This window comes from Myxocyprinus asiaticus, chromosome 27 (assembly GCF_019703515.2).
Source record: "Myxocyprinus asiaticus isolate MX2 ecotype Aquarium Trade chromosome 27, UBuf_Myxa_2, whole genome shotgun sequence".
NCBI classification, from domain to species: Eukaryota; Metazoa; Chordata; class Actinopteri; order Cypriniformes; family Catostomidae; genus Myxocyprinus; species Myxocyprinus asiaticus.
The window spans coordinates 13,806,927-13,832,685 of NC_059370.1; the positions used below are offsets into that span (position 1 = coordinate 13,806,927).

Below are 25,759 nucleotides of genomic sequence, written 5' to 3' on the forward strand. Positions count from 1 at the left end.
GGAAAGGCACTATACACAAGCGATACACCCGGCCAGTTGTTCCGTATTACCAAACTCTATCAGTTCGTACCTGACAAAACACAGGATGAAACCAGCTCAACCCGGTGATTGTAAAATCTCGCAAAGGTATTGAGTGTAGCCCAGCCCGCTGCTCTGCAGATGTCTGCTAGAGAGGTGCCATGGGCCAGTGCCCACGAGGATGCCACACTCCTAGTAGAGTGTGCTTGTATTCCCAAAGGGGCAGGCATGGCCTGGGCCTGGTATACTAGAACGATCCAGTGGGCAAGCCTCTGTTTGGAGGCAGCGTTCCCTTTCCGCTGTCCGCCAAAGCAGACAAAAAGCTGCTCAGAGCACCTAAAGCTCTGCGTGCGATCCGAGTAGGTGTGCAAAGCACGCAACGGACACAGCAATGACAGGGTTGGGTCTGCCTCCTCCTGGGGCAGTGCTTGCAGGCTCACCACCTGATCCCTGAAGGGGGTCGTGGGAACCTTGGGAACATAGCCCTGCCGGGGTCTCAGGATCACATGAGAATCTGCCAGACTGAACTCCAGGCAAGTGTCGCTGACAGAAGAGGTCCCCAACCCTCTTGATGGAGGTGAGCGCAATCAGAAGGGCCGTCTTCAAGGAGAGGGCTTTCAACTCAACTGACTCTAGTGGCTCAAAGGGGGCTCCGCGAAGGCCCCGGAGGACTGCAGAGAGATCCCATGAGGGGAAGAGGCATGGCCTGGGAGTATTCAGCCTCTGGGCACCTCTGAGGAACCTGATGATCAAGTCGTGCTTCCCTAGGGACATACTATCCACTGTGTCGTGGTGGGCCGCTATAGTGGCTACATATACCTTCAAGGTGGAGGGGGACAGCCGCCCCTCCAGCCTCTCTTGCAGGAAGGAAAGCACTGACCCGACTGCGCATCTCTAGGGGTCCTTAGCTCGGGAAGAACACCAATTCGCGAACAAGCACCACTTCAGGGCATAAAGCTGCCTCATAGAGGGAGTTCTGGCCTGAGTGATCGTGTCTACCACTGCTAGGCCACTTAGGTCTTCCGCATCCCATCCAAGGGCCAGACGTGGAGGTTCCAGAGGTCTGGGCGTGGGTGCCAGATGGTGCCCCATCCCTGAGAAAGAAGGTCCTTCCTCAGGGGAATCTGCCAGGGAGATGCTGTCGTGAGGAGCATGAGGTCAGCTTCCTGTGGGGGGCTCTACGCTGGGGCTGAGAGCTGGGCTCAGGCAGTGCCGTCTGGGCTTTCGCCACCGCAGGGGGATGCCCTTGGTGAGAAGACGGGGTGCGGGATCTTGAGCTGCGCTGGGGCAAGATGTGCTGGATGGCCTCCCTCTGCTTCTTCACCGCCGAGAACTACTGGGCGAAGTCCTCAACAGTGTCGCCGAAAAGTCCAATCTGGGAGATGGGCGCGTTGAGAAAGCGTGCTTTGTCGGTGTCCCTCATCTCGGCCAGATTCAACCACAGGTGGCGCTTCTGGACCACCAAGGTGGACATCGCCTGGCCGAGTGCTCGCGCCGTGATCTTCGTCACCCGGAGGGCGAGGCCGGTCGCCGAGCGCAACTCCTGCAGCACATCGGGATCAGGACTGCCCACGTGCAGTTCTTTTAGTGCCTTGGCCTGGTGTACCTGCAGAATGGTCATGGCATGCAGGGTGGAGGCGGCCTGTCCAGCGGCACTGTAGGCTTTGGTCGCCAGAGATGACGTAGTCCTACAGACTCTGGAGGGGGTGCCAGACGGTCCCACCAGGTGGCAGCGTTTTGTGGGCATAGGTGCATCGCAATCACGGGGACCTCCATGTACCCGTGGACCACCTCACCGTCAAGGGTAGTGAGAGCGGATGAACCCGGAAGTCTGTTTCTCGTCAGTTCGTCGTGCACCTCCGGGAAGAAAGGAACCGGGGGGGTGTGGCCGTGAGCGGCGCCCTGAACCCAGGAACACATCATCAACCTGCGAGCGCTCAGGGGAGGGTACAGGGTTCCAGTCCAACCTGATACTCGTGGCGGCCCGGGCAAGCATGGCGGTCACCTCTGAGTCAGCCTCAGACTGGGCAGGCAAACCCGAAGGTGTAAGCCATTCGAGTCCTCAGTGTCCGACATCGCCAGTGCGCTCTCCGATGCAGCAATCGAAGACTCATCCTGATCGCAGGCCCCGAAAGAGACGTCAAACTGGCCATAAGGTGGGATGGTCTCATTTCGGAACCGGGCGGGAGCAAACGAGCGTGGTGGGGAACGGGAGGTCCGCGGGGAATTACCCGACGAGACCGCGCCCACTGAACTCCCCAAATCGCCTCCAGCGCCAGCTGGGCCGACCTCATACCCGTGGGTAGAAGGCGCAGTGCGGGGGGTGGCTAGAGTGGCTTTCCCACTTCGGAAGAAGGAAAGCCGCGACTGCAACATTGCCATGGTCATATTCTCATAATGAGAACATGAACCATCCATAAACACTGCCTCAGTGTGATCACTGCCCAGACACATGAGGCAGCGCCCGTGGCCGATGGAGGCGGAGAGATAACGACCGCATCCAGGAATCACACAAAGACGGAAAGGCATCTTTATAAAGACGCATCTTTAAAAAGACGTTCAACGTCAATGTGTGTGCTCTAATATAGAAAATATACTCTTTAACAGGAATAAACACTCTTTTAGCGCTGTCGAAGCGCCCAGGGGCGAAATCTGCACTCGTGCAGAAGGAGAGAAAGCCGCTGGAAATGCGCCATATATCCAGCAGCATACACTTCTTAAGAGGTGAATGGAACAGCAGTAGTATTCAGCTCGCTGATAGTACAACCGCTGGGCTCCGAAGAAAAAATCGGAATGAAAGTGGGCATTCCCGTATGTCCGGGGGAGTGGCATGCAAATTCCACTCGCCAATTCTTATTGGCCTTTTCTAAAAAGAATAGAGGTGTTCGGGGCTCTCAAGAGCGACCCCTAGTGTCACTACATTGACATAACGTCGAGTGAGTGACAGAAGGGGAACTGAAATATACATTAATAAATTATCTGTTAAGCATTATATAATGTAGTTAATTTATTAATTGAAGTCATTACAAAGTGTTAAACCTTTTAATTCTTAACTATCAGCTTGTATAGAAAGCAAGAACAACACTGTGTTCTCAACAGTGCTGATCAGGATGAGACTGCTCATGTTTATCGTTTACATGTTTTTTAAAGCTCTGAGACACCTTGAGAACATTATGACATCTGAGGTTTTCTTACAGCTGCAATGCAGACATTAAACAACAACATCTTGAAGAGAGAGGAATCCTCAGTCAAATACACATTTTTAATGCTGTGACTCCTTGTGAACTGTTTCAGGTATCTCCAGCACAACAGAATTAAAGTGGTGCACCCACACACTTTCAGAGGCCTTTACAATCTTACAAGACTGTGAGTATTAAAAGTCAGCAGACTTTTTTTCTCATCCTTTCTTTAAATACTGTAAAACTTTCCATTCCAAAGAGTCTAATTTTTTGCCTTGATGAGCGCTGTTTTCTTTCCTCTATATGTATTTCCTATTAAATCAGGAAGTTGGGACAGGACATATTGAAGGGTTCGCTCTTTTGTTTTTATTTATTTAAATAGCCAGTAGCCTTTAGTTTTTTTTTTAGCTAACATGATTTGCTACTTGTTATCGCAAGTCACAGACACACACACACACACACACTCACACACACACACAAATGTTAACCTAAAAAATTATTCTTTTGATTCAAGTAAAACTATTATTTAACTTACATTTAAAATACATTAGATTATGCAACAACAACAAAAAAAAAAAAGAAAAAAAAAAGAAAAACAAACTTAAATAAAAGGGTTAGACGAGGTAGAAATAGTTCCTTATGGTAACAATTGTAGGTTGACACTTTTTATAGTGCAGGTGGTATTAGAGGGAGGTAAATTCTCATTCTTGAGAGCATAACACTGGATAATGAGAGAGAGAGTGTGAGTCATCAATTGACTCTTTTCAGATGAAGCGTTTGTGCCTTATTTTGTGGCCTAAATCTTTATAATACATTTTTTATATATAGTTGTGCTCAAAAGTTTGCATACCCTGGCAGAAATTGTGACATTTTGGCATTGATTTTGAAAATATAACTTTGCTCCTTGAAACAACCACACCGTCTTGCAGAGCAGCCTGTATTTCTCCTGAGGTTACCTGTGGGTTTTTCTTTGTATCCCGAACAATTCTTCTGACAGTTGTGGCTGAAATCTTTCTTGGTCTACCTGACCTTGGCTTGGTATCAAGAGATCTCCGAATTTTCCACTTCTTAATAAGTGATTGAACAGTACTGACTGCCATTTTCAAGGCTTTGAATATCTTTTTATATCCTTTTCCATCTTTATAAAGTTCCATTACCTTGTTACACAGATCTTTTGACAGTTCTTTTCTGCTCCTCATGGCTCAGTATCTAGCCTGCACAGTGCATCCACGTGAGAGCTAACAAACTCATTGACTATTTATACACAGACACTAATTGCAATATTAAAAAGACACAGGTGTGGGAAATTAAACTTTAATTGCCATTTAAACCTGTGTGTGTCACCTTGTGTGTCTGTAACAAGGCCAAACATTCAAGGGTATGTAAACTTTTGATCAGGGCCATTTGGGTGATTATTGTTACCATTATGATTTAAAAAGGAGCCAAACAACTATGTGATAATAAATGGCTTCATATGATCACCATCCTTAAATAAAAAATGTTTTGCATGATCAGTCATATTTTCAAAATCAATATTAAAATTTCACAATTTCTGCCAGGGTATGCAAACTTTTGAGCACAACTGTATGCAATTTGTTTATTATTTAGTGCAAATTTATAGCATTGTACTTTGTTTTATATTACCCAATTAGTTTTTAAAACCAAGTTACCACAGATGCGATGAGGCTTCTAATACAGCTGCTGAGAGAATGACACAAAATTTGCCATCTTCTCTATTTATTATTATTATTTTTTTCTTAATTTGAAAATTTGTGGAATATTATAGTGGTGTTTTTCTTTTAATGTTGGAACAAATGGGTAATCAAAAATTATATTTACCGTGGTCTCACATTGACTCCCATTCACCGCTATCGAGGTTTACCCTGCAATTCTTTATTCAGTGTTCCAAAACCCGGAAGTGTGAAAAGCGTCCATATTTTTGGTCAGTTTTACTCGTCAGAGAAAGACTGTAAATTTCAAATGTGTATATCTGGACAACATGAATTTTGCCAATGTTTTAAGTGCGCACAACCATACAGATGACTTTAAAGCAAACAGACATGAATAAAAGCCACACAACTTTGATTTCATGGGGCCTTTAAGAGAATGATGAATAAGCTAGCATTGCTGGCAAACACTAAGGCCATCTGCTTAGGCTGGCGCCCCACTGGCCGATTTTTCATCCGATTTCCAGCCTTAAAGCTTAATTTACATAGTCATTTGAGAATCAAAGGGAGTCAGTGCATGGGTATGCATCTCTCAGACGACTCCACTTCCTGCTGAGACAACACCCTGTTTGCTTGAAATTATTGTTGGCATCAGTGGGATGGACTTTAATGGCCTTAATAGAGACCAGTGAGCTTCTTCTCACACTTTAGAATTGATAAGCCAGTGTTCTGCTGATATCAGATCCAAACGCTTTTCACAGTTAATGAAATCAAGGCAATTTTTTGCTGTTCAAATTATTTCTCAAATTACCTTGCGGGCTGGGTAAAATTGTCTCGCGGGCCTTTTACGGCCCATGAGGCCAGACATTTCCCCACCTCTGGTGTGAGCAGACATTTTTTGGGGTTCAACTACACTTACATGACTAAGGGGCCGTCCACACAGGATGTGTTTTTGCATTGATCTGCGTTATTTTGGAAATGTTTTTCTAGTTAAACAAGCGCTAAATGGCCATCTTTGATCATTACAATGTGACTAACTACTTTTTCAGTGTCCCGGGCCATGAATGTTGTGTAAAGTTAAGTCTTGGGACACATGCGTGAAAGCAAGAATGCTTTCTTATGACCCTGTTTACATCTGGTATTAAAGGAATGGTTTACCCAAAAATGATAATTTACTCACCCTTATGCCATCTCAGACTTGTATGACTTCCTTTCTTCCAAGGAACACAAACAAATATATTTTGATGGAGATATGAGGTGAATATAACCATACAAGTTGATGAGTTCCAAACTTTCGAGCTTTAAAGTGGATATAACGGCAGCATCAAATGTAACTCCTTTTTCACTGCGCTTCTTTCCATGGCAGTCTCCTAGGCACTCCTCGCGCTTGTTTTCACACAAAACTGATAATGTTTTGTGGTTTAATATCATGCAGTACCACACGGACATAATAAATGATTGATAAAATCAGAGACCCTCCCTTCGAAATCCAAACACAAGTGGTCACAGGATACACATTTGTGCGACCAGGTGCAAACAGGGATGTCTCATCTGACTAACTGGGGTCGGATCACTCGAGACAAAACTTAATATCAGGTGTAAACAGGGTCCCAATGTACGGCCCCTAATAAACTAAGAAAGCAGAACAGTCTCTCTTCATTGAATGTAAATTCTTGAATATAAAGTTATTGTCTTTATGGGTAAAGCTATTTTAAAATTGTATAGGCTACACTGAAACAACTGTAATGTTTTTCTCTCTCTCTCTCTCTCTCTCTCTCTCTCTCTCTCTCTCTCTCTCTCTCTCTTTCTAGATATCTTAGCAATAATCGAATTACCACCCTTCTTCCTGGAGTATTCCAGGACTTGCACAAACTAGAATGGCTGTAAGTTTTTCTTGTCATTCTTTCATCTGCTTTGTAAATGTCAAATTAATGAAGACTAATGAAGAATTTTTATTTTGTTCTTATACACCCAAGGACTATAACAACTGAAAATATTCCATACATATTTTCATGTTTGTCTGTTTTTACCCAACACCACACAATGAGACAGTACACAAGGTTAAATAAGCAATATTTGATGTTTTATTTGCTACAGCAATCTTAACAGTTATAAATATGAATTTTGCTGCTATGCTTTCAAAGGATCTGATTTAAAATAAAGCAGCAGTTTTTGTGTACTTACTTATGCCTGTGGCCCCTGGCGAGGCATAGGTGACCTTCGAGAGTACTCCAGGCATCTCGATCCTGGGCCAGTCTTTCCAGCTGTCTCCAGGTGAGTGCCATTTTCTTGGTGTCCTCCTCTAAATCGTGGCACAAGGTGTTCCTTGGCCGGCCTTTTTTTCTTTTCCCCTGTGGGTTCCAGGTGAGAGCTTGCTTTGCTGTGTTGGATGCAGATCTGCAGAGGTGTGGCCAATCCATCCCCAGCGCCATTGGAGGATCTCTTCATCTACAGGTTACGGTCCCTTTCGCTGCCACAGCTTTTGGTTACTGATGGTGTCAGGCCAGTGGATCCGAAGGATATTTTTTGAGGCAGGTGTTGATGAATGTCGGGATTCACTTCATGGATTTTATGGTAGTTCTCCAGATCTCAGCTCCAGAAAGTAGCACAGGCTTCACGATGGTGTTAAAAATCCTTATCTTGATGTTGGTAGTCAAGTTCATGGAGCCCCAGACATTCTTCAGCTGATGGAAAGCTGACCTCACTTTGTCACCCTGCTTGTCAACTATGCTGCCATGGTAGGTGAAGCTCTCCACCTCTTCTAGTGCTACACCTTCTAGCATGATGAGTGCTGCATCGGCTGCATTGACCTTTAGGACCTTACTCTTCCCTTTGTGGATGTTGAGGCCCAGGCGTACTGAGTTTTCTGTGACGATGTAAGTCTTTTCCTGCGTCTGTTGCTGGGTGTGGGAGAAAAGGGCCAGGTCATCTGCTAAGTCGAGGTCATCCAGCTGTGTCCAGAGGTCTACTGGATGCCATTTTGCTATTGGACTGTGGACATATTCATAATCCAGTCAATGGTCAGCAGGAACACGAAAGGTGACAGCAATCATCCTTGCTTCACTCCTGTCCGCACTTGGAATGCATTGGTGGGTTGCCGGCCATGGACCACCCTGCAGGTCATACCCTCGTAAGTATTCCTTATGATTTTGGTAATCTTTTCTGGCACACCTCTGGCAACTTCCAGAGAGTCTGCCTGTCCATGCTGTCGAATGCCTTCAATGGTCAATGGTCTATCCTTTCGGAAACCAGCCTGCTGGTCTCTGAGCTGGGGGTCAACAGCGTCTTGCATCCTGTTCAGGAGGACTCGGTTGAATACCTTACCTGGGATGGACAGAAGTGTTATCTCTCTGTATTTGAAAGAGGAGCTGAGATCACCTTTCTTCTGGAGCTTAACCCTATAACGCCGTATGTATCAAATATTATACACAACGTCTGTCTCACTCTCTGTTCAGGCTAAAAAACTAAAAAACTTATGGTAAGTTTCACATGTTTATGGCACCATCTAGTGTTTTTTGTGTCACGTATTCCCTGTGTTTGCATTTACTTTTATGTTAAAATTCTTGTTTAGTTCCCTTGTTCCTGTTTCCTGTTAGTTTGTAGTCCTTTTGTAGTTTCATTTTATGATTGGTTTTCCCCTGATTGTTTCCACAGGTGTTCCTCATTCCCTTATTTGCCCCTGTGTATTTAAACCCTTGTTTTCCCTCTTTCCTTTGTCAGTCTTCACATGCATTACGCTGTGCTCTGTACGTTTGTTCCCTGTGTTTTGTTTCTTTATGTTCTGAGTTACCTGGTTTACTTTTGTTTTATTAAAGATGCTGCATTTAGATCCTCCATTCTCTCCTGACTTGTTACATTTTGTGAAAAAAAGTGGTTTCAATGTTTATATCGATCTATTTAAAATGGCTGCAGACTTCTGCAAAAAATTACTCTGATGTTGGGATAAATTACAGCTTATTTTAATAAAGTAACCATAATTATTATATTGTTACTGATATTTTAAAATGAGTATGTCACGATTATGTGTTTTGTTCTTGTTTTCATGTCTTTTATTTTGGAAGTTTAGTTCCTGTTTTATAGTCTTGTGTTCCTGGTCATGTGATATCCTGTTTCCCTCCATGTTCATGTGTCTTGTTTTCATTGGTTTATTGTCTTGTTAACTCGTTATCAGTTCTAGTTTGTCATTGGTTTAAGTTTATTAGTCTTGTTATCTTGTTTATAGTTCTGTCTGTTTATTGGTTGTCTTGTTACCCTTGTCCATGTATTTATACCCTCATATTTGCCATGGTCCTTTGTCAGGTATTGTGTTTGGTGTAATGTTGTTTAAGCTACATGTGATGCTAAGTCAAGTCGTTTGTTTTTTGTATTCACGTTTTTGGATTTCACTCTTCATGTAAATAAACACTGCACTTGGGTTCTTCAGATCATCTTCGTCTGCCTGTTATTGCCAGCATACGTTACAGAATACCTGACCTAACTCAGAACCCAACAGTCCAGCTCCTGTGCCTACGTCAGAGGAATCGTCCCCTGGAGGATTATGTTGAGGAATTTTGTGGACTTTAATGATATTGCCCTCAAGGTATTTTTCCATTTTGGACTGAATGAGCCGGTCTCCTCCCTGATGCCTGATGGTCGAATTACCTTCAATCTGGCTCAGTTCATTGCTTTAGCCCTACAATTGAGCGGTTCATCTTTCACTGTAGGAGTGGCTGAGGAGGAACTATGCACTCCTACAGTGACTGCCATGTCAGAGCCATCCTCCGTCATGGCCGCTAAGCCAGCGTCCCACGTCATGGTCGACGAGCCAGCATCCCACGTCCTGGTCGCCGAGCCAGCGTCCCACGACCTTTCACCACCTTCTGCCCCGGACCCTGAGTTTACTCCGTGCCATGTCACGGCCGCGCCTCGGCCTGCTCCGTGCCATGTCACGGCCGCGCCTCGGCCTGCTCCGTGCCATGTCACGGCCGCGCCTCGGCCTGCTCCGTGCCATGTCACGGCCGCGCCTCGGCCTGCTCCGTGCCATGTCACGGCCGCGCCTCGGCCTGCTCCGTGCCATGTCACGGCCGCGCCTCGGCCTGCTCCGTGCCATGTCACGGCCGCGCCTCGGCCTGCTCCGTGCCATGTCACTGCCAAGCCTCCGTCTGCTCCGTGCCCTGTCACAGCCAAGCTTCAGTCTGGTCCATGCCATGTCACAGGCCCGCCTCTGCTGCACGAGCCAGCACCCACGCCCGTCTCTGCTGCACGAGTCAGAGGCCACACCTGCCACGGCCAACGAGCCAGCGTTGCAAACCTCATCCATCCCAGAGCCAGCGTTGCTAGCCTCAGCGGTCACGTTATACCATGCTGCCATTCCTACCTCATGCCATGTTACCATGTCTGAAACATCAAGTGACCCTGCCTTGGTCCCCGAGCCTCTGACTCTACCCTGGCCCTTCAAGCTTTCAGCTACTCTCTGGGTTCCCAGTTCTCCAGTTTCACCCCTCGAGCCTCTCATGGCTCCACCTTCCACTGGCTCCGCCCTGGTCTTATGCTCCATGCCCCCCACCCCCCAGCTCCCTATTGAACTGCATGTGTTTTTGTTTGGCTGTCGGGAGCCACCCCTTGTAGGTGGGATATGTCACATTTATGTGTTTTGTTCTTGTTTTCATGTTTTTTTTTTTTATTTTGGATGTTTAGTTCCTGTTTTATAGTCTTGTGTTCCTGGTCATGTGATATCCTGTTTCCCTCCATGTTCATGTGTCTTGTTTCATTATGTTTCTGTTCACGGTTTTTGGATTCACTTTATGAATAAACTGCACTTGGGTTCTTCACATCATCATCTTCATCTGCCTGTCAGCCAACGTTACAGAGTATTTGCTGAATATAAGCAGCTTATGCTTGGTTAAAATGTTTTTTTTTTATTTAAAAAGCATGTTGAAATTACATGTATCAAATATGATACAGTATGCTTTTGAGGTATATTTCTCAATCACCATTACTTTTCATTCATGCCCACTATAAATGTTTTTTTTTTTTTAATCACAGAGCTTTGAAAATTCTGACACTTTTTATAAGATATATTTAAAGTGTGAATAATATTTCTGTGTATTTTCATATGCAGCCTGCACTGCCATTATAAAGATCTAATTATTTTACATTACAAGCTATGATGATGTCATCTTTCCATAAATTCCTGAGACCCAGGGGAAAAGGTTTTACAATTTCTATTTTTTTAAATGTCAATATAGTGTTTGGTGCATAAAATACATATGATAAATTGTTTATTGAGAAAAAATGTATATTAATATTGTATTTGATGTGCTGAATTGAACTGTGATACAATTCAATCCATATTTATAGACCAAGGATTGAAGTTGTCATGGCCAAACTCTCAAACATTTCGTATCTCTGAAAAGTGTAGGGAGTCCTCTGATAGCATGTATGAGCGAAGGAAAAACTTAAATAACAAATGTCCTATACCAAAATGAATTGCTGGGCCTCAGGAGGATAATGACCTTTAAAGCCTAATGTATCAAATATGATACATAGTTTTTTATGATTTCTTTTTATATTTTGCCTAATGTTACTAAAAACAGTTTGATGTGAAAAATTAGAATTTTCTGACAATCATTTCATATGTCAGGCTTTACAGGGTTAATGAGGTAGCCCTCCTTCCACTCTGACAGGACATGCTCCTCTTCCCAGATCTTGCTGAAGAGGCACTGTTCTCATTGTCAACTTTTAGCACTTCTGCCAGGATGCTGTCGGGTCCTGCAGCCTTGCCGTTCCTCAGCTGCTTGATGGCCTTGCGGATCTCCTCCTTTGTGGGCAGATTGCAGTCAATCATCAGGTCACTGTCAGCTAGCTGGATGTTCGGTGGGTCATGTGGGGCTGATCTGTTCAGCAACTTCTCAAAATGCTCCACCTATCTGTTCTTCTGTCCCTACTCATCAGGTATTGTTTTCCCTTCCTTGTCCTTCACTGGTCTCTCTGGCTTGCTGTACTTCCTGGAGAGCTTCTTGATGGTGGCGTACATGTCCCACATATTCCTGTGGTGCACTGCTCCTCTACTTCTGCTGCCAGTATCTACATGTAGTTTCTCTTGTCTGTCCTGATTTTTCTCTTGACGCTCCTGTTTGCTTCAGCATACTCCTCCTGGGCCTTGACTTTCCAGCTCGTTTTATTGACTAACACCTTCTTCCTATTGCTCTCTTCTGTCTTTTTTTAAGGTCTCTGCCGAGATCCACTCCTTATGGCTATACTTCTTGGGGTCTAGTACTTCCTGGCATGTTGGTGTTATAGCCTCTTTCAGTCCCTGCCACTCCTTGTTGATCATCCCTTTCTATAACTCTTGTAGGATCTGGAACTTGTTGAAGAGTGTGAACTTGAACTCTTTCTGCTTGGTTGTCTCTTTCAGGAGCATGGTGTTATTTTGCTGGTGTTGACAGGTTTCCCCTGTCAAGTTCCTCCTCAGCTTGAGTAACTGGGCAAACAGGAGATGATGGTCCAAAGCAGCATCAGCTCCTGGCTTGACATGCATGCCTTGAAGAGATCTCCTGAAATTCTTCCCGATGCACATGTGGTCGATTTGGTTCTGTCAACAGGGTTGGTGATACCAAAGCAGCCCTGTGTATCATTCTGTGCTGGAAGAAACTCCTGCCAAAAATCAGGTTGCTTGTGGCACAGATGTCAGCGAATCTTTTCCTGTTGTCGTTCATCTCACCTAGGCCCTGTTGCCCCATGACCTCTTTGTAGCTCCTGTTGTCACTACTGATCTTGGCATTGAAGTCGCCTATAACAACAACAATGTTCCGTCCAGGGCAGCTCTGAATGATGGTCAGCTATCTGCTGTAGAACTCCTCTTTGTCCTTCTTGTAGCTGTCGTTAATCGGGGCGTAGCACTGTATGTCATCCATATTGATCCTCCTCTTCTTGATGTGGAAATAGACTGTAAGGATCCGTGGACCGTGGGCCTCCCATCTGATGAGCGCTCTCTGGGCTGTCATGGACAACATCAGTGCCACACTGTGCATATGGGGCACTTCTACCTTGTGATCCGAGAACGGCTGCAGCTCTCCAGTTGTGAGCCTCTTCTGATTCGCTAATTCCTAGAATGGCAAGGTTGTATCTCTCCATCTCAGCAACCACTTGCGCTGTCTTTCCAGCCTCGTACATGGTTCTGACATTCCATGTTCCAATGGTGATGGTGGACCTGGTGGAGGGGATGGTCGTTGGCCCGGCCGCTTCTATGTGAATATGGCTTTCACTACCAGACGTCATACACTCTCCAGCTGGAGTTCCATCCTGTCTGAGGGCCGAAATGTTCCTTGATTCTTTCGTTGGTGTTTCTGTAGCAACAGTTTTTTAAGGGGAATGCTAGCCCCTCACCCAACCCTCCTCCTTTCTCATCTGGACTTGGGACCGGCAATGGCATATTAGTTTTTAAGTTGGGTTTTCCAAATGGCCACATACTCTATAAGACAGTACTGCCCTGCATCCTTCAGAGAATTTCTTTCAAGTGCTCTGCCTTCAGAGTGAGTAGGGCTTAATGATGCTCACATCTGAATGGAATTCACCCAAACACAGATATATTCTTCACGTCAATATTCTTTCAGTGTGATATCAGTTACCTAGGGAGTGATCCCTAGCTGAACCCTGTGCATCATATTACCTAGATCTATTCTAAAGAAACAGGAGTTCTCATTGAACTTCCATCACACATCTAATTGAATGGCATCAAAATATGGTTCATAAACCTTACACATCAATAAGTGTCCTCTGAACAAATATTGGACAAAGCACTTCAGTTTCTGAGGCTGCAATGTTTTTAATGAGCTTTTCCATATTTTTCTTTCTTTTTTTTCTGAAGGATTCTGGAGAACAACAATATTCATCATATCTCCTCTTTGACCTTTTCTGGTTTGCATTCCCTTGTGCTCCTGTGAGTTTGCAGCCTGGTGCTATTTTGGTGACTCATTTTCTGTGTTGTTAAAAAGGGCTTTTAAATGTAAATCTTATATTTTAACAAATGCATATGAGGTTTTATAGAAGGTTTACATACACTGGCAGCCAAAAGTTTGGAATAATGTACAGATTTTGACGTTTCGGAAGGAAATTGGTACTATGATTTACCAAAGTGGCATTCAAGTGACCACAAAGTATAGTCAGAACATTACTGATGTAAAGAAACAGCACCATCGCTATTTGAAAAAAGTTATTTTTGATAAAATCTAGACAGGCCCCATTTCCAGCAGCCATCACTCCAACACCTTGTCCTTGAGTAATCATGCTAAATTGCTAATTTGGTACTAGAAAATCACTTGCCATTATATCAAACACAGCTGAAAGCTATTTGGTTCATTAAATGAAGCTTAACATTGTCTTTGGTTTTGAGTTGCCACAGTATGCAACAGACTGGCATGTCTTAAGGTCAATACTAGGTCAAAAATGGCAACAAAAAAAAGAAACAGCTTTCTCTAGAAACTCGTCAGTCACTCATTGTTGTGAGGAATGAAGGTTATACAATGCTTGACATTGCCATAAAACTGAAGATTTCATACAAAGGTGTGCACTACAATCTTCAAAGGCAAAGGACAGCTGGCTCTAACAAGGACAGAAAGAGATGTGGAAGGCCAGATGTACAACTAAACAAGAGGATAAGAACATCAGAGTCTCTAGTTTGAGAAATAGACGCTGACAGCTTCATTGAATTCTACCCGTTCAACACCAGTTTCATGTACAACAGTAAAGAGAAGACTCAGGGATGCAGGCCTTATGGGAAGAATTGCAAAGAAAAAGCCACTTTTGAAACAGAAAAACAAAAAGAAAAGGTTAGAGTGGGCAAAGAAACACAGACATTGGACAGCAGATAATTGGAAAAGAGTGTTATGGATCTTAACCCCATTGAGCTTTTGTGGGATCAGCTAGACTGTAAGGTGCGTGAGAAGTGCCCGACAAGACAGCCACATCTATGGCAAGTGCTACAGGAAGCGTGGGGTGAAATGTCTTGAGTATCTGGATAAACTGACAGCTAGAATGCCAAGGATCTGCAAAGCTGTCATTGCTGCACATGGAGGATTTTTTGATGAGAACTCTGAAGTAGTTTAAGAAGTTCTGAACATTTTTTTCAAATTGTAATAGTAATTTTTCATGTTATTAATGTCCTAACTATACATTGTGATCAGCTGAATGCCACTTTGGTGAATAAAAGTACTAATTTCTTTCCATAAGAGCAAAATCTGTACATTATTGCAAACGTTTGGCCACCAGTGTATATATTACATTAGTCTTTGTAAAGCTTTTACTGTTTGTGTGTACGTTTCAGGGTCTTGTTGAACAATGCTCTCACAAAGCTTGACGATATATGTCTGGAGATGCCACGATTAAATTGGCTGTAAGTTTGAATGCAACATACTCAAGTAAACACTCATTCCAAATGCACTTTAAATTATACTCAGAAAATGTCAACAAATCAATATTTTGATAACAAGCATTATTAAAGGGATTTTTCACCCAAAAATGAAAATGTTCTCATTATTTACTCACCTTTATGCCATCCCAGATGTGTATGACTTTCTGTCTTCAATAGAACACACAGTTTATTAGAAGAATTTCTCAGCTCTGTAGGTCTATACAGTGCAAGTGAATGGTGATCCAAAAAAATCACTTAAAGGAAACATAGAGGTAATCCATAAGACTCCAGTGGTTAAATCCATATCTTCAGAAGCGATATAATAGGTGTGGGTGAGGAAACAGATACAAATTTAAATCCTTTTTGACTCTAAATCTCTACTTTCGCTTTTACATCTGAAAGTCACATTAAGGGCCTGTTTAGTTTCAATTTCACATCTGAAAAAAGGACATAAATATTGTTGTTTCCCACCCATACCTATTATATATCTTCTGAAGATATGGATTTAAACACTGGAGTCATATGGAATACTTTTATGTTTCCTTTATGTGATTTTTGGAGCAACAAATATCTGATCACCATTCACTTGCGTTGTATGGACCAAATCTTTATTTGTGTTCTGCAGAAGAAAGAAAGTCATACACATCTGGGATGGCATGAGGGTGAGTAATGATAAGATAATTTTCACTTTTGGGTGAACTATCACTTTAACATTATTTTAAACCAACATCAAGATTTAAGGTTAAAATTTATATGAATCTGTAAGGGAAAGTGTATGTTGTTGGTCCTGTGACTGGTCATGTATACAGTATGTGGGGTGTTGAAATATCCCATGTAGTCTCTTAATTAATATGCTCATAAAAGCAGCATGCATAATAATTGAAAAAAATAGCAAAATGCTGTTAAAAATTGTATAGTATGTCACCGTTTGGGCTTCCATTAATCTGTTACTGATCAATAAGTAGAATTGATTTGACTTTTTCTTTTCTATGTGTTTGTGTTTGCAGAGACGTTGAAGGAAATAAAATAAAGATAGTGGGAAATGTTACCTTCAGGTCCTGTAATATGCTAACAGTGCTGTGAGTGTTCCTACCCTCTCTTAAGAGCTTCACTAACCTCCACTAACCTCTGTTCCCTTTGCGCATAGAACTAGCAGCTGACACAGACAGACATTAAGAGTGTTTTCCAGTTTGGAGATGTTGAGTCTATAGTCCTAAATCCTGGAAGAGAATTGGCTTTTTCAAGCCATGGGTTCCCTTGGGAATTTTCTTTGGGCTTATAGAATATTGGTTTCTGATTTAAAAATAAGGTCTGTGGTTAACATTACAATCCCCTTTTTCTTCTCTCGACTCTGAGTTTAGGTGCTTGATGTGTAAGCGGACAACCAAGCAATTCTTATGTAGCAACATAAATTATTAAAGCACAACAGTTTAAAAATTCTTGTTTATGGTATGAATGTGTGCAATTTATTTTGAAGAATAAACATGAAAATCTCTTCAAGTTATGTTAGAAACAGACCTGATTTTACTCATAAATCGAAAACTGCTATTCTAATGACCCTTTCGAAGTTCCTGAGGGAACCAATGGTGAATTAGCCTTGAGAGTTGGCCCATAAGTTGATGTCATGACTAAATGTCTCTTCCTTCCCTGCTAATATGCATAGACAACTGAAATTACTCAATTCATCTTTAATATATTTAATTTGAGGTCCTTCTTTCCTATAACTCCAAAAATCAGGTCAAAACGTGGTCTAAAAAATTATTAGGCAAATCATTTTCATTTCCCCAGCTCTTGTTTTTTTTAATTATTATTATTCACTGCTATAAAATCTTAACAATTGACAAATTTTATGAAGGAAATTATAAAACAATTGCATATTAAGCAGAATAACAGTGTGTGGACACTATGAATCCTGAATAACAGGATATTACCCATATGAATAATGCAATATTAACCTTATACTGTATAATTTGACTAATTATATTTAAGAGTGACTCTCTTGATTAAAGGTCAGATTCCATTTAACTTTGATTTGTTTGTTTTTTAGTTGTGGACTCATTATCATTAAGTTACACATTGTTGTGTATTTCTAGGGCATTCCATACCTTTGAAATGGACAATTTGTTTCTGTCCACCAGAGATAAATGTTTTACATCTTTTTGCAGAGTCCTTCAGCGGAACCACATAACTTACATCCACAAGCGGGCTTTCACTCTTCTTCATAAACTGGGCGAGCTGTGAGTTCTCAGGCATTACCATAATAAATGTTTGCCAAAATAATCACCACAAAGTGTTCTCTGGAGTTTAGTCATGACCTATTTCTGTGCTATTTTTTGAGAAATAAGCAGAGCAAAGCAAATAAATAAATAAATAAATAAAATCCTCCTTGAATGGATTGCCTTACCAGTTTCAAAGTCAGCAATGGGTCGGTCTTACTCGCCCCACCCTGACCAGTTACAGAATGTCACTAAAGAGTCTGGCAGTCATCTGCAAGACTGGCTTGCTCATCATTTGAATGCATATGGCATACATGTTTTCTCTCTACACAGGGATTTGTCCAGTAACCGAATCGAAGCGATCCCTCCCGATCTATTTGTCAATCTTGGAGACTTGCTTCAACTGTGAGTCATTCATTGAGCACATTATAAACAAGCACAAACTGGTTCTAATGGCTGTACACAGAACATACATCACAGCTTTGATTTAAGGATCCATTACCAACCAGCAGTTTTCTCTGCCCCCCATTGGTCTGCAGGAATATTTCATATAACCCCATCATGGATTTGCAAGTGGACCACTTTGACAAACTGCATAAATTAAAGTCACTGTAAGTCTTTCTAAATTCCATGTGAACTCCTATTTTTTATGATCCCTCTTATTTTTTAAGATAAACATCTAGCAGATTCTACAAAGAGTATGTAAAAGTACTAGCAAAATTGTATTTGGTGTAGCATGCTATCTAAATACTGTCAGTGACAAAAATAAGACAAACACAGCTTGAGTGCTTGAGTATAAAACCATACACCAACTTTTTGTTCCCGTTTTTACCTCTCTTTCTCTGCTTTCAAAACACACACACACACACACACACACACACACACACACACACGCACACATTCACTTGAAAAACACTCAAAGACATCTGCAATTGTAGTAATGTGCTGTTTGTGGAGTCCCTTCCAGCATAGCACAATGCTCCCTAGCATACTTCATGCTGTGAGCATTGTCTTTCCCTATATCCACCAGAGGAAGAACCATCTTTCTGGTCAAACTTCAGATGTTGTTGAGTCCCAGACAACATCTTGGGTGAAAAACTGAATATTTGTAAGAAAAGAAAATGGAAAAAGAGGGGTAAAATATTGTAAAGTGAACACTGAAATGCTAATGACGGTGGTTTTCCTAAGAGCTACAACTGAGATAAAGCTTTTTGTGTCACAGAAGCATCGAGGGAATCGAAATAGGGAACATCCACAGACGGATGTTTGAACCTCTTAAGAACCTGACTCACATGTAAGTGCGGCTTTTTGAATGATCTTATGAATGCTTTATGTTCCACTCGCTCAACATCTGCAACCTGATTGAAGTCTCCATTTTCTGAAGTTGTCACCATTGATATTAATCGATGTAGAATGTTGAAGAATATTATGCTGAGATGAGGTCAGATAGAAGATCGTTTGCTTGCTTTGGCCGAAAACTGAATATAGTCTCCTGATGTTTATTTACTCTCTCTGAAATATCCTCATTAAAAAAGAATTAAGACATACTCTTTAGTCCTAGCCCCGTTTTAAATACTCCAGAAACTGACTGTTCTATTTTGTGTTCTATAAATTATTCATGATAATATTTTCTACCGATACCCGGTGTAGTAATTGGCAGTGATTATGATGTATTTGTAGAGATACAAGAGTATCTGGAATAAATCTTTGAGTGTTGACAATTCCCTTTTCCATCTTTTCAGCTACTTGAGGACCCAATAGTGTGTCTTTCTGTTTTGCATACAGTATGTTGCAGCTTATAATTCATACTGTGAAAAATGAAAACACTTGCAAGTCATTTACAATGGTTTTTCTCAGACTGAGCCAGAGAATGTGCTTTTTTGTTGACTGTGAAATTCAACTCGATACTTCCACACTGGCAACTCTTTCTGGAACTATATCAGTTCTGTTTAGTAGTATTCCCTCTCATCTCCTCTTTTCTCTTCTCTGGTATAAACGGCTTTCTCGGGAAGGACAGGTTGAGTGACAGCAAAACTCAGATACAGGTTTCCAACGGTCATGTAAAAGCTGGATATATCAAGAAACGTTGAAATTCAGGCCTAGAAAAGTCAAGGAAATTAATACATTTTTGGATTATGTAAATCATGGAAAACGTGACCTTAGTATTAAAACTGCTTTTTGTATTTTGAGATACAGTGCATTGATAGTTAATTTGAGAAATCAGATAGATGTAACTTTTGACTTGAGAAATTAGACTTATCATAAACATAAAAAAAAACATTTAAAAAAATAATCATAACCAAATAATGAAGTGTCCGTCACTGACTAGGTTAATGTGCTTGGGTAAAATTATTTTACACCAAAAGGCCAAATTAAGCTTGTATAACTTATATAACTGAGGTCACAAAAAGTCTTGAATGTAAGTTTTTCTTGCTATAATTGGCTCTATAATTACAGTCCTAGAAAAGTAATGTAAATTCACTGTCAAAGGTGTGGAAACTATGTAGACACTGACACTAATGGGCATAGCAGCTTTTATAACTGCACGTCCCCCACACTTTAGAGATTACCCAAGTTATTTTAAGAGAAGCTGCTGTCAAACAGTTGCGTCTTTGTGTCTGCAAACCCCAGTTTTAAATCGTTCATATGCTCCTGCTCATTTACTCAATTAGGCAGCTAAGAGAACATTAGAAGACTAATCCTTTCAGGGTTGGGTCTGATGCAATATTAATATCTCGGTAAAGATGGTAACTAATTAACATACACACTTTTTAAAACAATCAAAAGATATAAGAATGGATGGACAGACAGATGATAGATAGGTTTTGGAACAAAAGACGTTTAAATGGTCTGAATTTACAGACATGCTCTGGCACACATTCTTGTGAAGGACATGCTTAATGCATTCCTGGGAGGAATTAAATAAATAAGAAGAAAAAGAAGAAGAAGAAAAGAAGAAGACAAAAAGGAATTTATCCTTTTCAAAATAAAAGTCCATAAACATTATATTCTTATGACAAGGAACTATTAACCCTCTGGGGTCTGAGGGTGTTTTGGGCCCTGGAGAAGTTTTGACATGCCTTGACATTTGTGCTTTTTTCAGTTGCTTAAAAACATATTAATGGCTAAAGTCTGATAACACTGTATTCAGCACAAACTGGGCTACAATAATATGTGAACAACATGTATGTACATGTTTGTATTTTTGAGAAAATAACATTTATGCGTGGTTTTTTAAGTCACTGAAATAAGGCCATATATCACATACTAAACATTTGTTCACAAGACTTTTGAGAACTGGATCTTGTAGAGGTTTTGCTACAAAAATGATGTGAAACCATCCCGAACACTCATTCATATAAAACAATATAGTAATTTAACTTTTGTAAGACACTTTTAGTGTTAGAACGGCCATATGCGAGGAGGCGTGAATGATCATGAATGTTGATGTGATTCACACCTGAGGAGACAAAGACCCCTCCCCTGAGAGAGAATGAATGTGAGGAGACTTAATGATTGAATGTATTTTTTGTAGCTTATTCACAAAATCAAGTTTAAGTTAAAAGAAGTACTCTATACATTTTCTTTATATAAAGACTTTACTTAAAAACTTTAGACCTACACTACCATTTAAAAGTTTTAGATCTGTAAGATTTTTTAATGTTTTTAAAAGAAGTCTCTTCTGCTCACCAAAGCTGCATTTATTTGATCCAAAATACAGCAAAAACAGTGACATTGTGAAATATTTTTACAATTTAAAATAACTTTTCTATTTGAATATATTGTAAAATGCAATTTATTCCTGTGATCAAAGCTGAATTTTCAGCATCATTACTGCAGTCTGCAGTGTCACATGATCCTTCAGAAATCATTCTAATATGCTGATTTTCTAATATGAGCACATTTTAAACAGATATTTGCAAGCACAAGCTTCGTTGATGATAATGAGGCAGCATAAACACTAGTTAAAATATAATCTAAACATTCATATTATTTTTATATCATATTACGTATCATATTGATATCATACAGCAAACAATTTAAATACCTGCTTTAGCCGAAACAACATTTAAATGCAACTAAAACTTGCCTATTAGGATATATTTCAAATTTCAGTACTCTGAATACTGGCTGGCAAGTCTGGAAATAGTCCAACTAGTAAAATATGTACATGTTTATATAAAATAGCATGTCAACTAATGTAAGTAAAACTAAATGACTTACTCATCCGAAATTGTATCCTCGGCTGGATCAAGTCGCTCTTCAAACGTTCATCGTCGGATTTCCGCTCTTCTTCTGAGGAAAATGTGAACCCTTCGTCACTATCCAGGAGCTTCCTCACCTATGTAGTGTGCCATCTTCCAAATGCGCAGGAAAGTGAATGAATCTGATGATGAACTTGATATTTTTTAAGGCATTGTTGGGGGCATTGATCGCATCAGCACATTACCGTATGAATAGCGCGCTCTGCTGGTGGGTGTGATCTCATTATAGACATTTTAAGCTTTCTGTAGACATATGTTTCATGTTTGTGTGATAGATATTCGCAGAGTTCCAGTTCATTTTTGTGACGTGTTTCAGAAAGATGCTCGCGGAGACTGAGATGGCTGAAAGCGCACCCTGTTTATTTTCTTTATTTTACAAAAGCACAAGGTTTTGTTGTTATTGTGAGTGTACACAAATAAAAGTAGACCCTTTATAGTCTCTAATTATGTCTTACACTTATCTGTATGCCCAAAAATGACAGAGTATTTTAAGTTGTTTAAAAAATCCAGCAGGACGCGCCGGCGTGTCGACCCAAGAGGGTTAAAGATGTACTGTATAGGGATGGAATCCCGGACTAAAAATTGATAATATCAGAATAACTGGTAAGGATAAAATTAGCTAGAAGCCTTACCAAAACCATTCTAGAACTATACTCTTTAGTTTAAACCTTTTGGTTGTATTGTTCTTAATTTTTTAATCCAGTACACCTACTTCTTCTTTCGCTGTTGGGTTAACCACAGTCAATTACTTTCTAGCCCTAAAATCTTAAGGCTTGCAACTTAATGTTCTCTAAAATGAGAATATAATATTTTGCCCAGCTCTTGTCGACCCACCTGATATAAATGTTGTTTTAAACGAACTGCTAGGGTATGTTTTGTTTCACCTATATAACATTTCCCACACTTCATACACTCTATAACATAAATTACACTGCAACTTTGCAATGTAAATGTTTGTAAAATGGGACTCCCCAAGTAGGAATATTTGTTAAAAACAAAATTACTAGAGTTAAAAAAGATGCCAAGATAGAAACTTAGGTTTATTAGCATAATGTTGAAAAAAAAACGAGTATGCACTAACATATCTTTTACATTTTGATTTCTTCTAAATTCTGCTATAACCTTAAAGGGTCTCAAAGATTCGTGTCTGTCCTGTGACTGATGAAAATGGGTCTTAACAACAGAGTTCAATTTCCCAGCCATTGGTGAAAATAAACTAATCAATGGAATCAAAGATGTTCCTTTATTAATATCCTTTGGGACATTCATATAATTTCTGTCTATATTAAACTCCCTACAAACCTTCACTTTAATACCCCTCAGAAATCTCTTGCCATAAACTCTAGGTCTGAGGGCTTTACAAAGTACCAATGTTGACTCTTCAACATCTTCTGGTTGGGAACAAATTCTATGATATCGGATCAATTGAGATTTAATAATCCCCTTAAATGTATGTTTAGGGTGAAAATTATTTTTATGCAAAAGTGCATGTGTCAGTAGACTTAAAAAAAAAAACCTTTGTACCCAAACCTTTCATTCTCCCAACCACTTCTTTAAAAAAAATACTTGGGTGTCTAGAAATTCCAATCTGTCTTTTGGAGGTTGTACTTGATAGTGATACTGGGATGATGTGCATTTAATATGTATACAAATATATAAAACTCTCCCTCTGAATGAGTCCAAAGCCCAAAGATGTCATCCAAATATCTACAATACATGACAAGTAAAACAGGATATTTCTGAAAGACAGTTTGCTCCCAGTCTGCAATATAAATATTTGCATAAGCTCTGGCAAATTTCTTTCCCATATCTGTGCCATATATTTGTAAATAGTGTTTAGAATTAAATACAAAATAATTTCTGCTTAGACCCATTTCCAGCAGTGACAGAATGATCTCATCACATCTTCCTGGATCTGGATATCTCAAAAATATTTTCTTTACTGCTTTGAGTACCAAGGCTGTATCAATATTTGTATAGAGGCTATCAATATAAATAGAAGAAAAAAAAAAGAAAGTATTTTCAGTTACTACAACATTTCTAAGTCTCTGTACAAAATGATATGTATCAACTTATGTAACTGGGATCCATCTGTGATAGAGGATTTAAAAAATAATCAGTATATGCTGCCACCCGACATGACTCACAGTCCAATACCACGGGTGTAAAGTAACGAAGTACAAATACTCACGTTACTGTAATTAAGTAGTTTTTCCCAGGAATTGTACTTTTTTAAGTAGTTTAAAAATTGTATACTTTCATTTGAGTACATTTTAAGTGCTGTAACTGTACTTTTACTGTGCTATTTTCCCACTGTCTGTGTTAGCTACTTCCCTGTCCTGATTTTATTTTTATCTATCAACATGATTGGCTAGGGAGAGTCTCGTGACTCCCGTCAAATCAAATCACACGTAAAAAACTTGAACGGCAGCTGCAGATCAGGTGCCAACTCTTATGGATGTGGAGGATGCCTCAAACACATTTTCAACACCTGAACATCACGGCCGCACCTAAAAGGGCTTTTTGCAGTGAAAAAGGCCAATTGCTTGATTGGGTCATGTGAGTTAACTTGCTCAAGCCAGATATCTGCATTAATCCTGCCTCTAATTTTAAGAAACATATCGAGGTAAATTTCATATTTCTGCTTACAAGGTTCCATGTGTCTATAACGTAGCGTGTAAATTAGCTTTCTATCACTGAGATTATTGGGTTGATGTGAGAACATTAAGGCAATGTTATCAATAAGGCTGGGCGATAAAACAATCGTAATGTTTATCTGAAAAAAAAGAGAGATGTCCTCGATATCGATGATAAACTTTTGAGTAATTTTCTATACTTAGTCTATGTTCTACATCTAGACCAGGGGTGTTCATTACATCGATCGCAATAGCAAGACAACCACTGGTTGGTTGATCTAGATAAAATATAAAAAATTGACTTTTTATTTCCTGACGTATGTAGCTGCATGCTGTTTGATTGACAGGTGGCTAATGTTTGTACGCTAATGCGGGTACACGCCTAAACGATCAAATACACTTCATAATTCCGCCAATGCCCATCTTGGTGAGGCATTAATGTAAACGCAGTCGGTTTGGTCTAAAGTGAATGTAAACAGTGGGACAAAAAGTGTATTTGCATCAAAATGTCAGACTTAAAGTGTACATGTAACCGAATTGAGCACTGTCTCGTAGGCTATGTCATATAAAGGCTATTAATCAAACAACAATAACAAGGAAACGAGAAAACCACTCACTACTTTTGGCTGAATAACTTAGGTAGCTTTAAAAGTATTAATGTAATAGAATAAAACAGTGACATTTTTAATAACACTATTTTTTTATAATATTGTTAGTTTTTTTTTTTATAATACCGAACCCTGATGTAGAGAGTGTGTTAATTTGTGTAATAAATTACTAGGAAAGCAGAGATGATAAAATAATGTATAATTATGCTTAGCCTTTATCAAGTTTTTTCTAATGCCTGATAGAAAAGTATCAACCTTTGTAGAGCAATACTTCAGGCAGAACATTCCACCAGTCACAAACTTCAGAAAATTGTGAATCATGCATTAGAATGAGAACACAACTATTTCTGGGCTTCAAAGATACAAGAACTAAATCAATGTGGAACATTGTACCTCAAAAGGAGGACATGTAGCCCCCCACGTGCTACTTAAAGAAATAGTTCACTCGAAAATGAAAATTATCTCATCATTTACTCACCCTCGTGCATCCCAGATGTGTATGACTTTCTTTCTTCTGCAGAGCACAAATTAAGATTTTTCGAAGAATATTTCAGCTCTGTAGGTCCATACAATACAATTGAATGGATGCCAAAATGTTTACGCTCCAAGAAGCACATAAAGGCAGCATAAAAGTAGCCTAATCCATGTGACTCCAGTGGTTAAATCCAAGGCTTCTGAAGCGATATGATAGGTGTGGGTGAGAAACAGATCAATATTATGTCCATTTTTGCTAGAAATTCTTCTCCCTGCCCACTAGATATGCATGAAGAATGTGAATCA

The 25,759-nt window shown here is 40.4% G+C and overlaps 1 protein-coding gene across 1 annotated transcript in view; it reads left to right on the plus strand.

The window, feature by feature from the left end:
- The window catches only part of LOC127417563 (relaxin receptor 1-like), a 120,406-nt gene that overhangs the window by 82,142 nt on the left and 12,505 nt on the right, over positions 1–25,759 (plus strand). Inside the window, exons 6-14 of the mRNA XM_051657564.1 lie at positions 3,313–3,384; positions 6,676–6,747; positions 13,713–13,784; positions 15,168–15,236; positions 16,262–16,333; positions 17,420–17,491; positions 17,804–17,875; positions 18,010–18,081; positions 18,693–18,764. Of these exons, the coding sequence (XP_051513524.1) occupies positions 3,313–3,384; positions 6,676–6,747; positions 13,713–13,784; positions 15,168–15,236; positions 16,262–16,333; positions 17,420–17,491; positions 17,804–17,875; positions 18,010–18,081; positions 18,693–18,764 (645 nt within the window). The remainder of the gene's footprint in view (positions 1–3,312; positions 3,385–6,675; positions 6,748–13,712; positions 13,785–15,167; positions 15,237–16,261; positions 16,334–17,419; positions 17,492–17,803; positions 17,876–18,009; positions 18,082–18,692; positions 18,765–25,759) is intronic.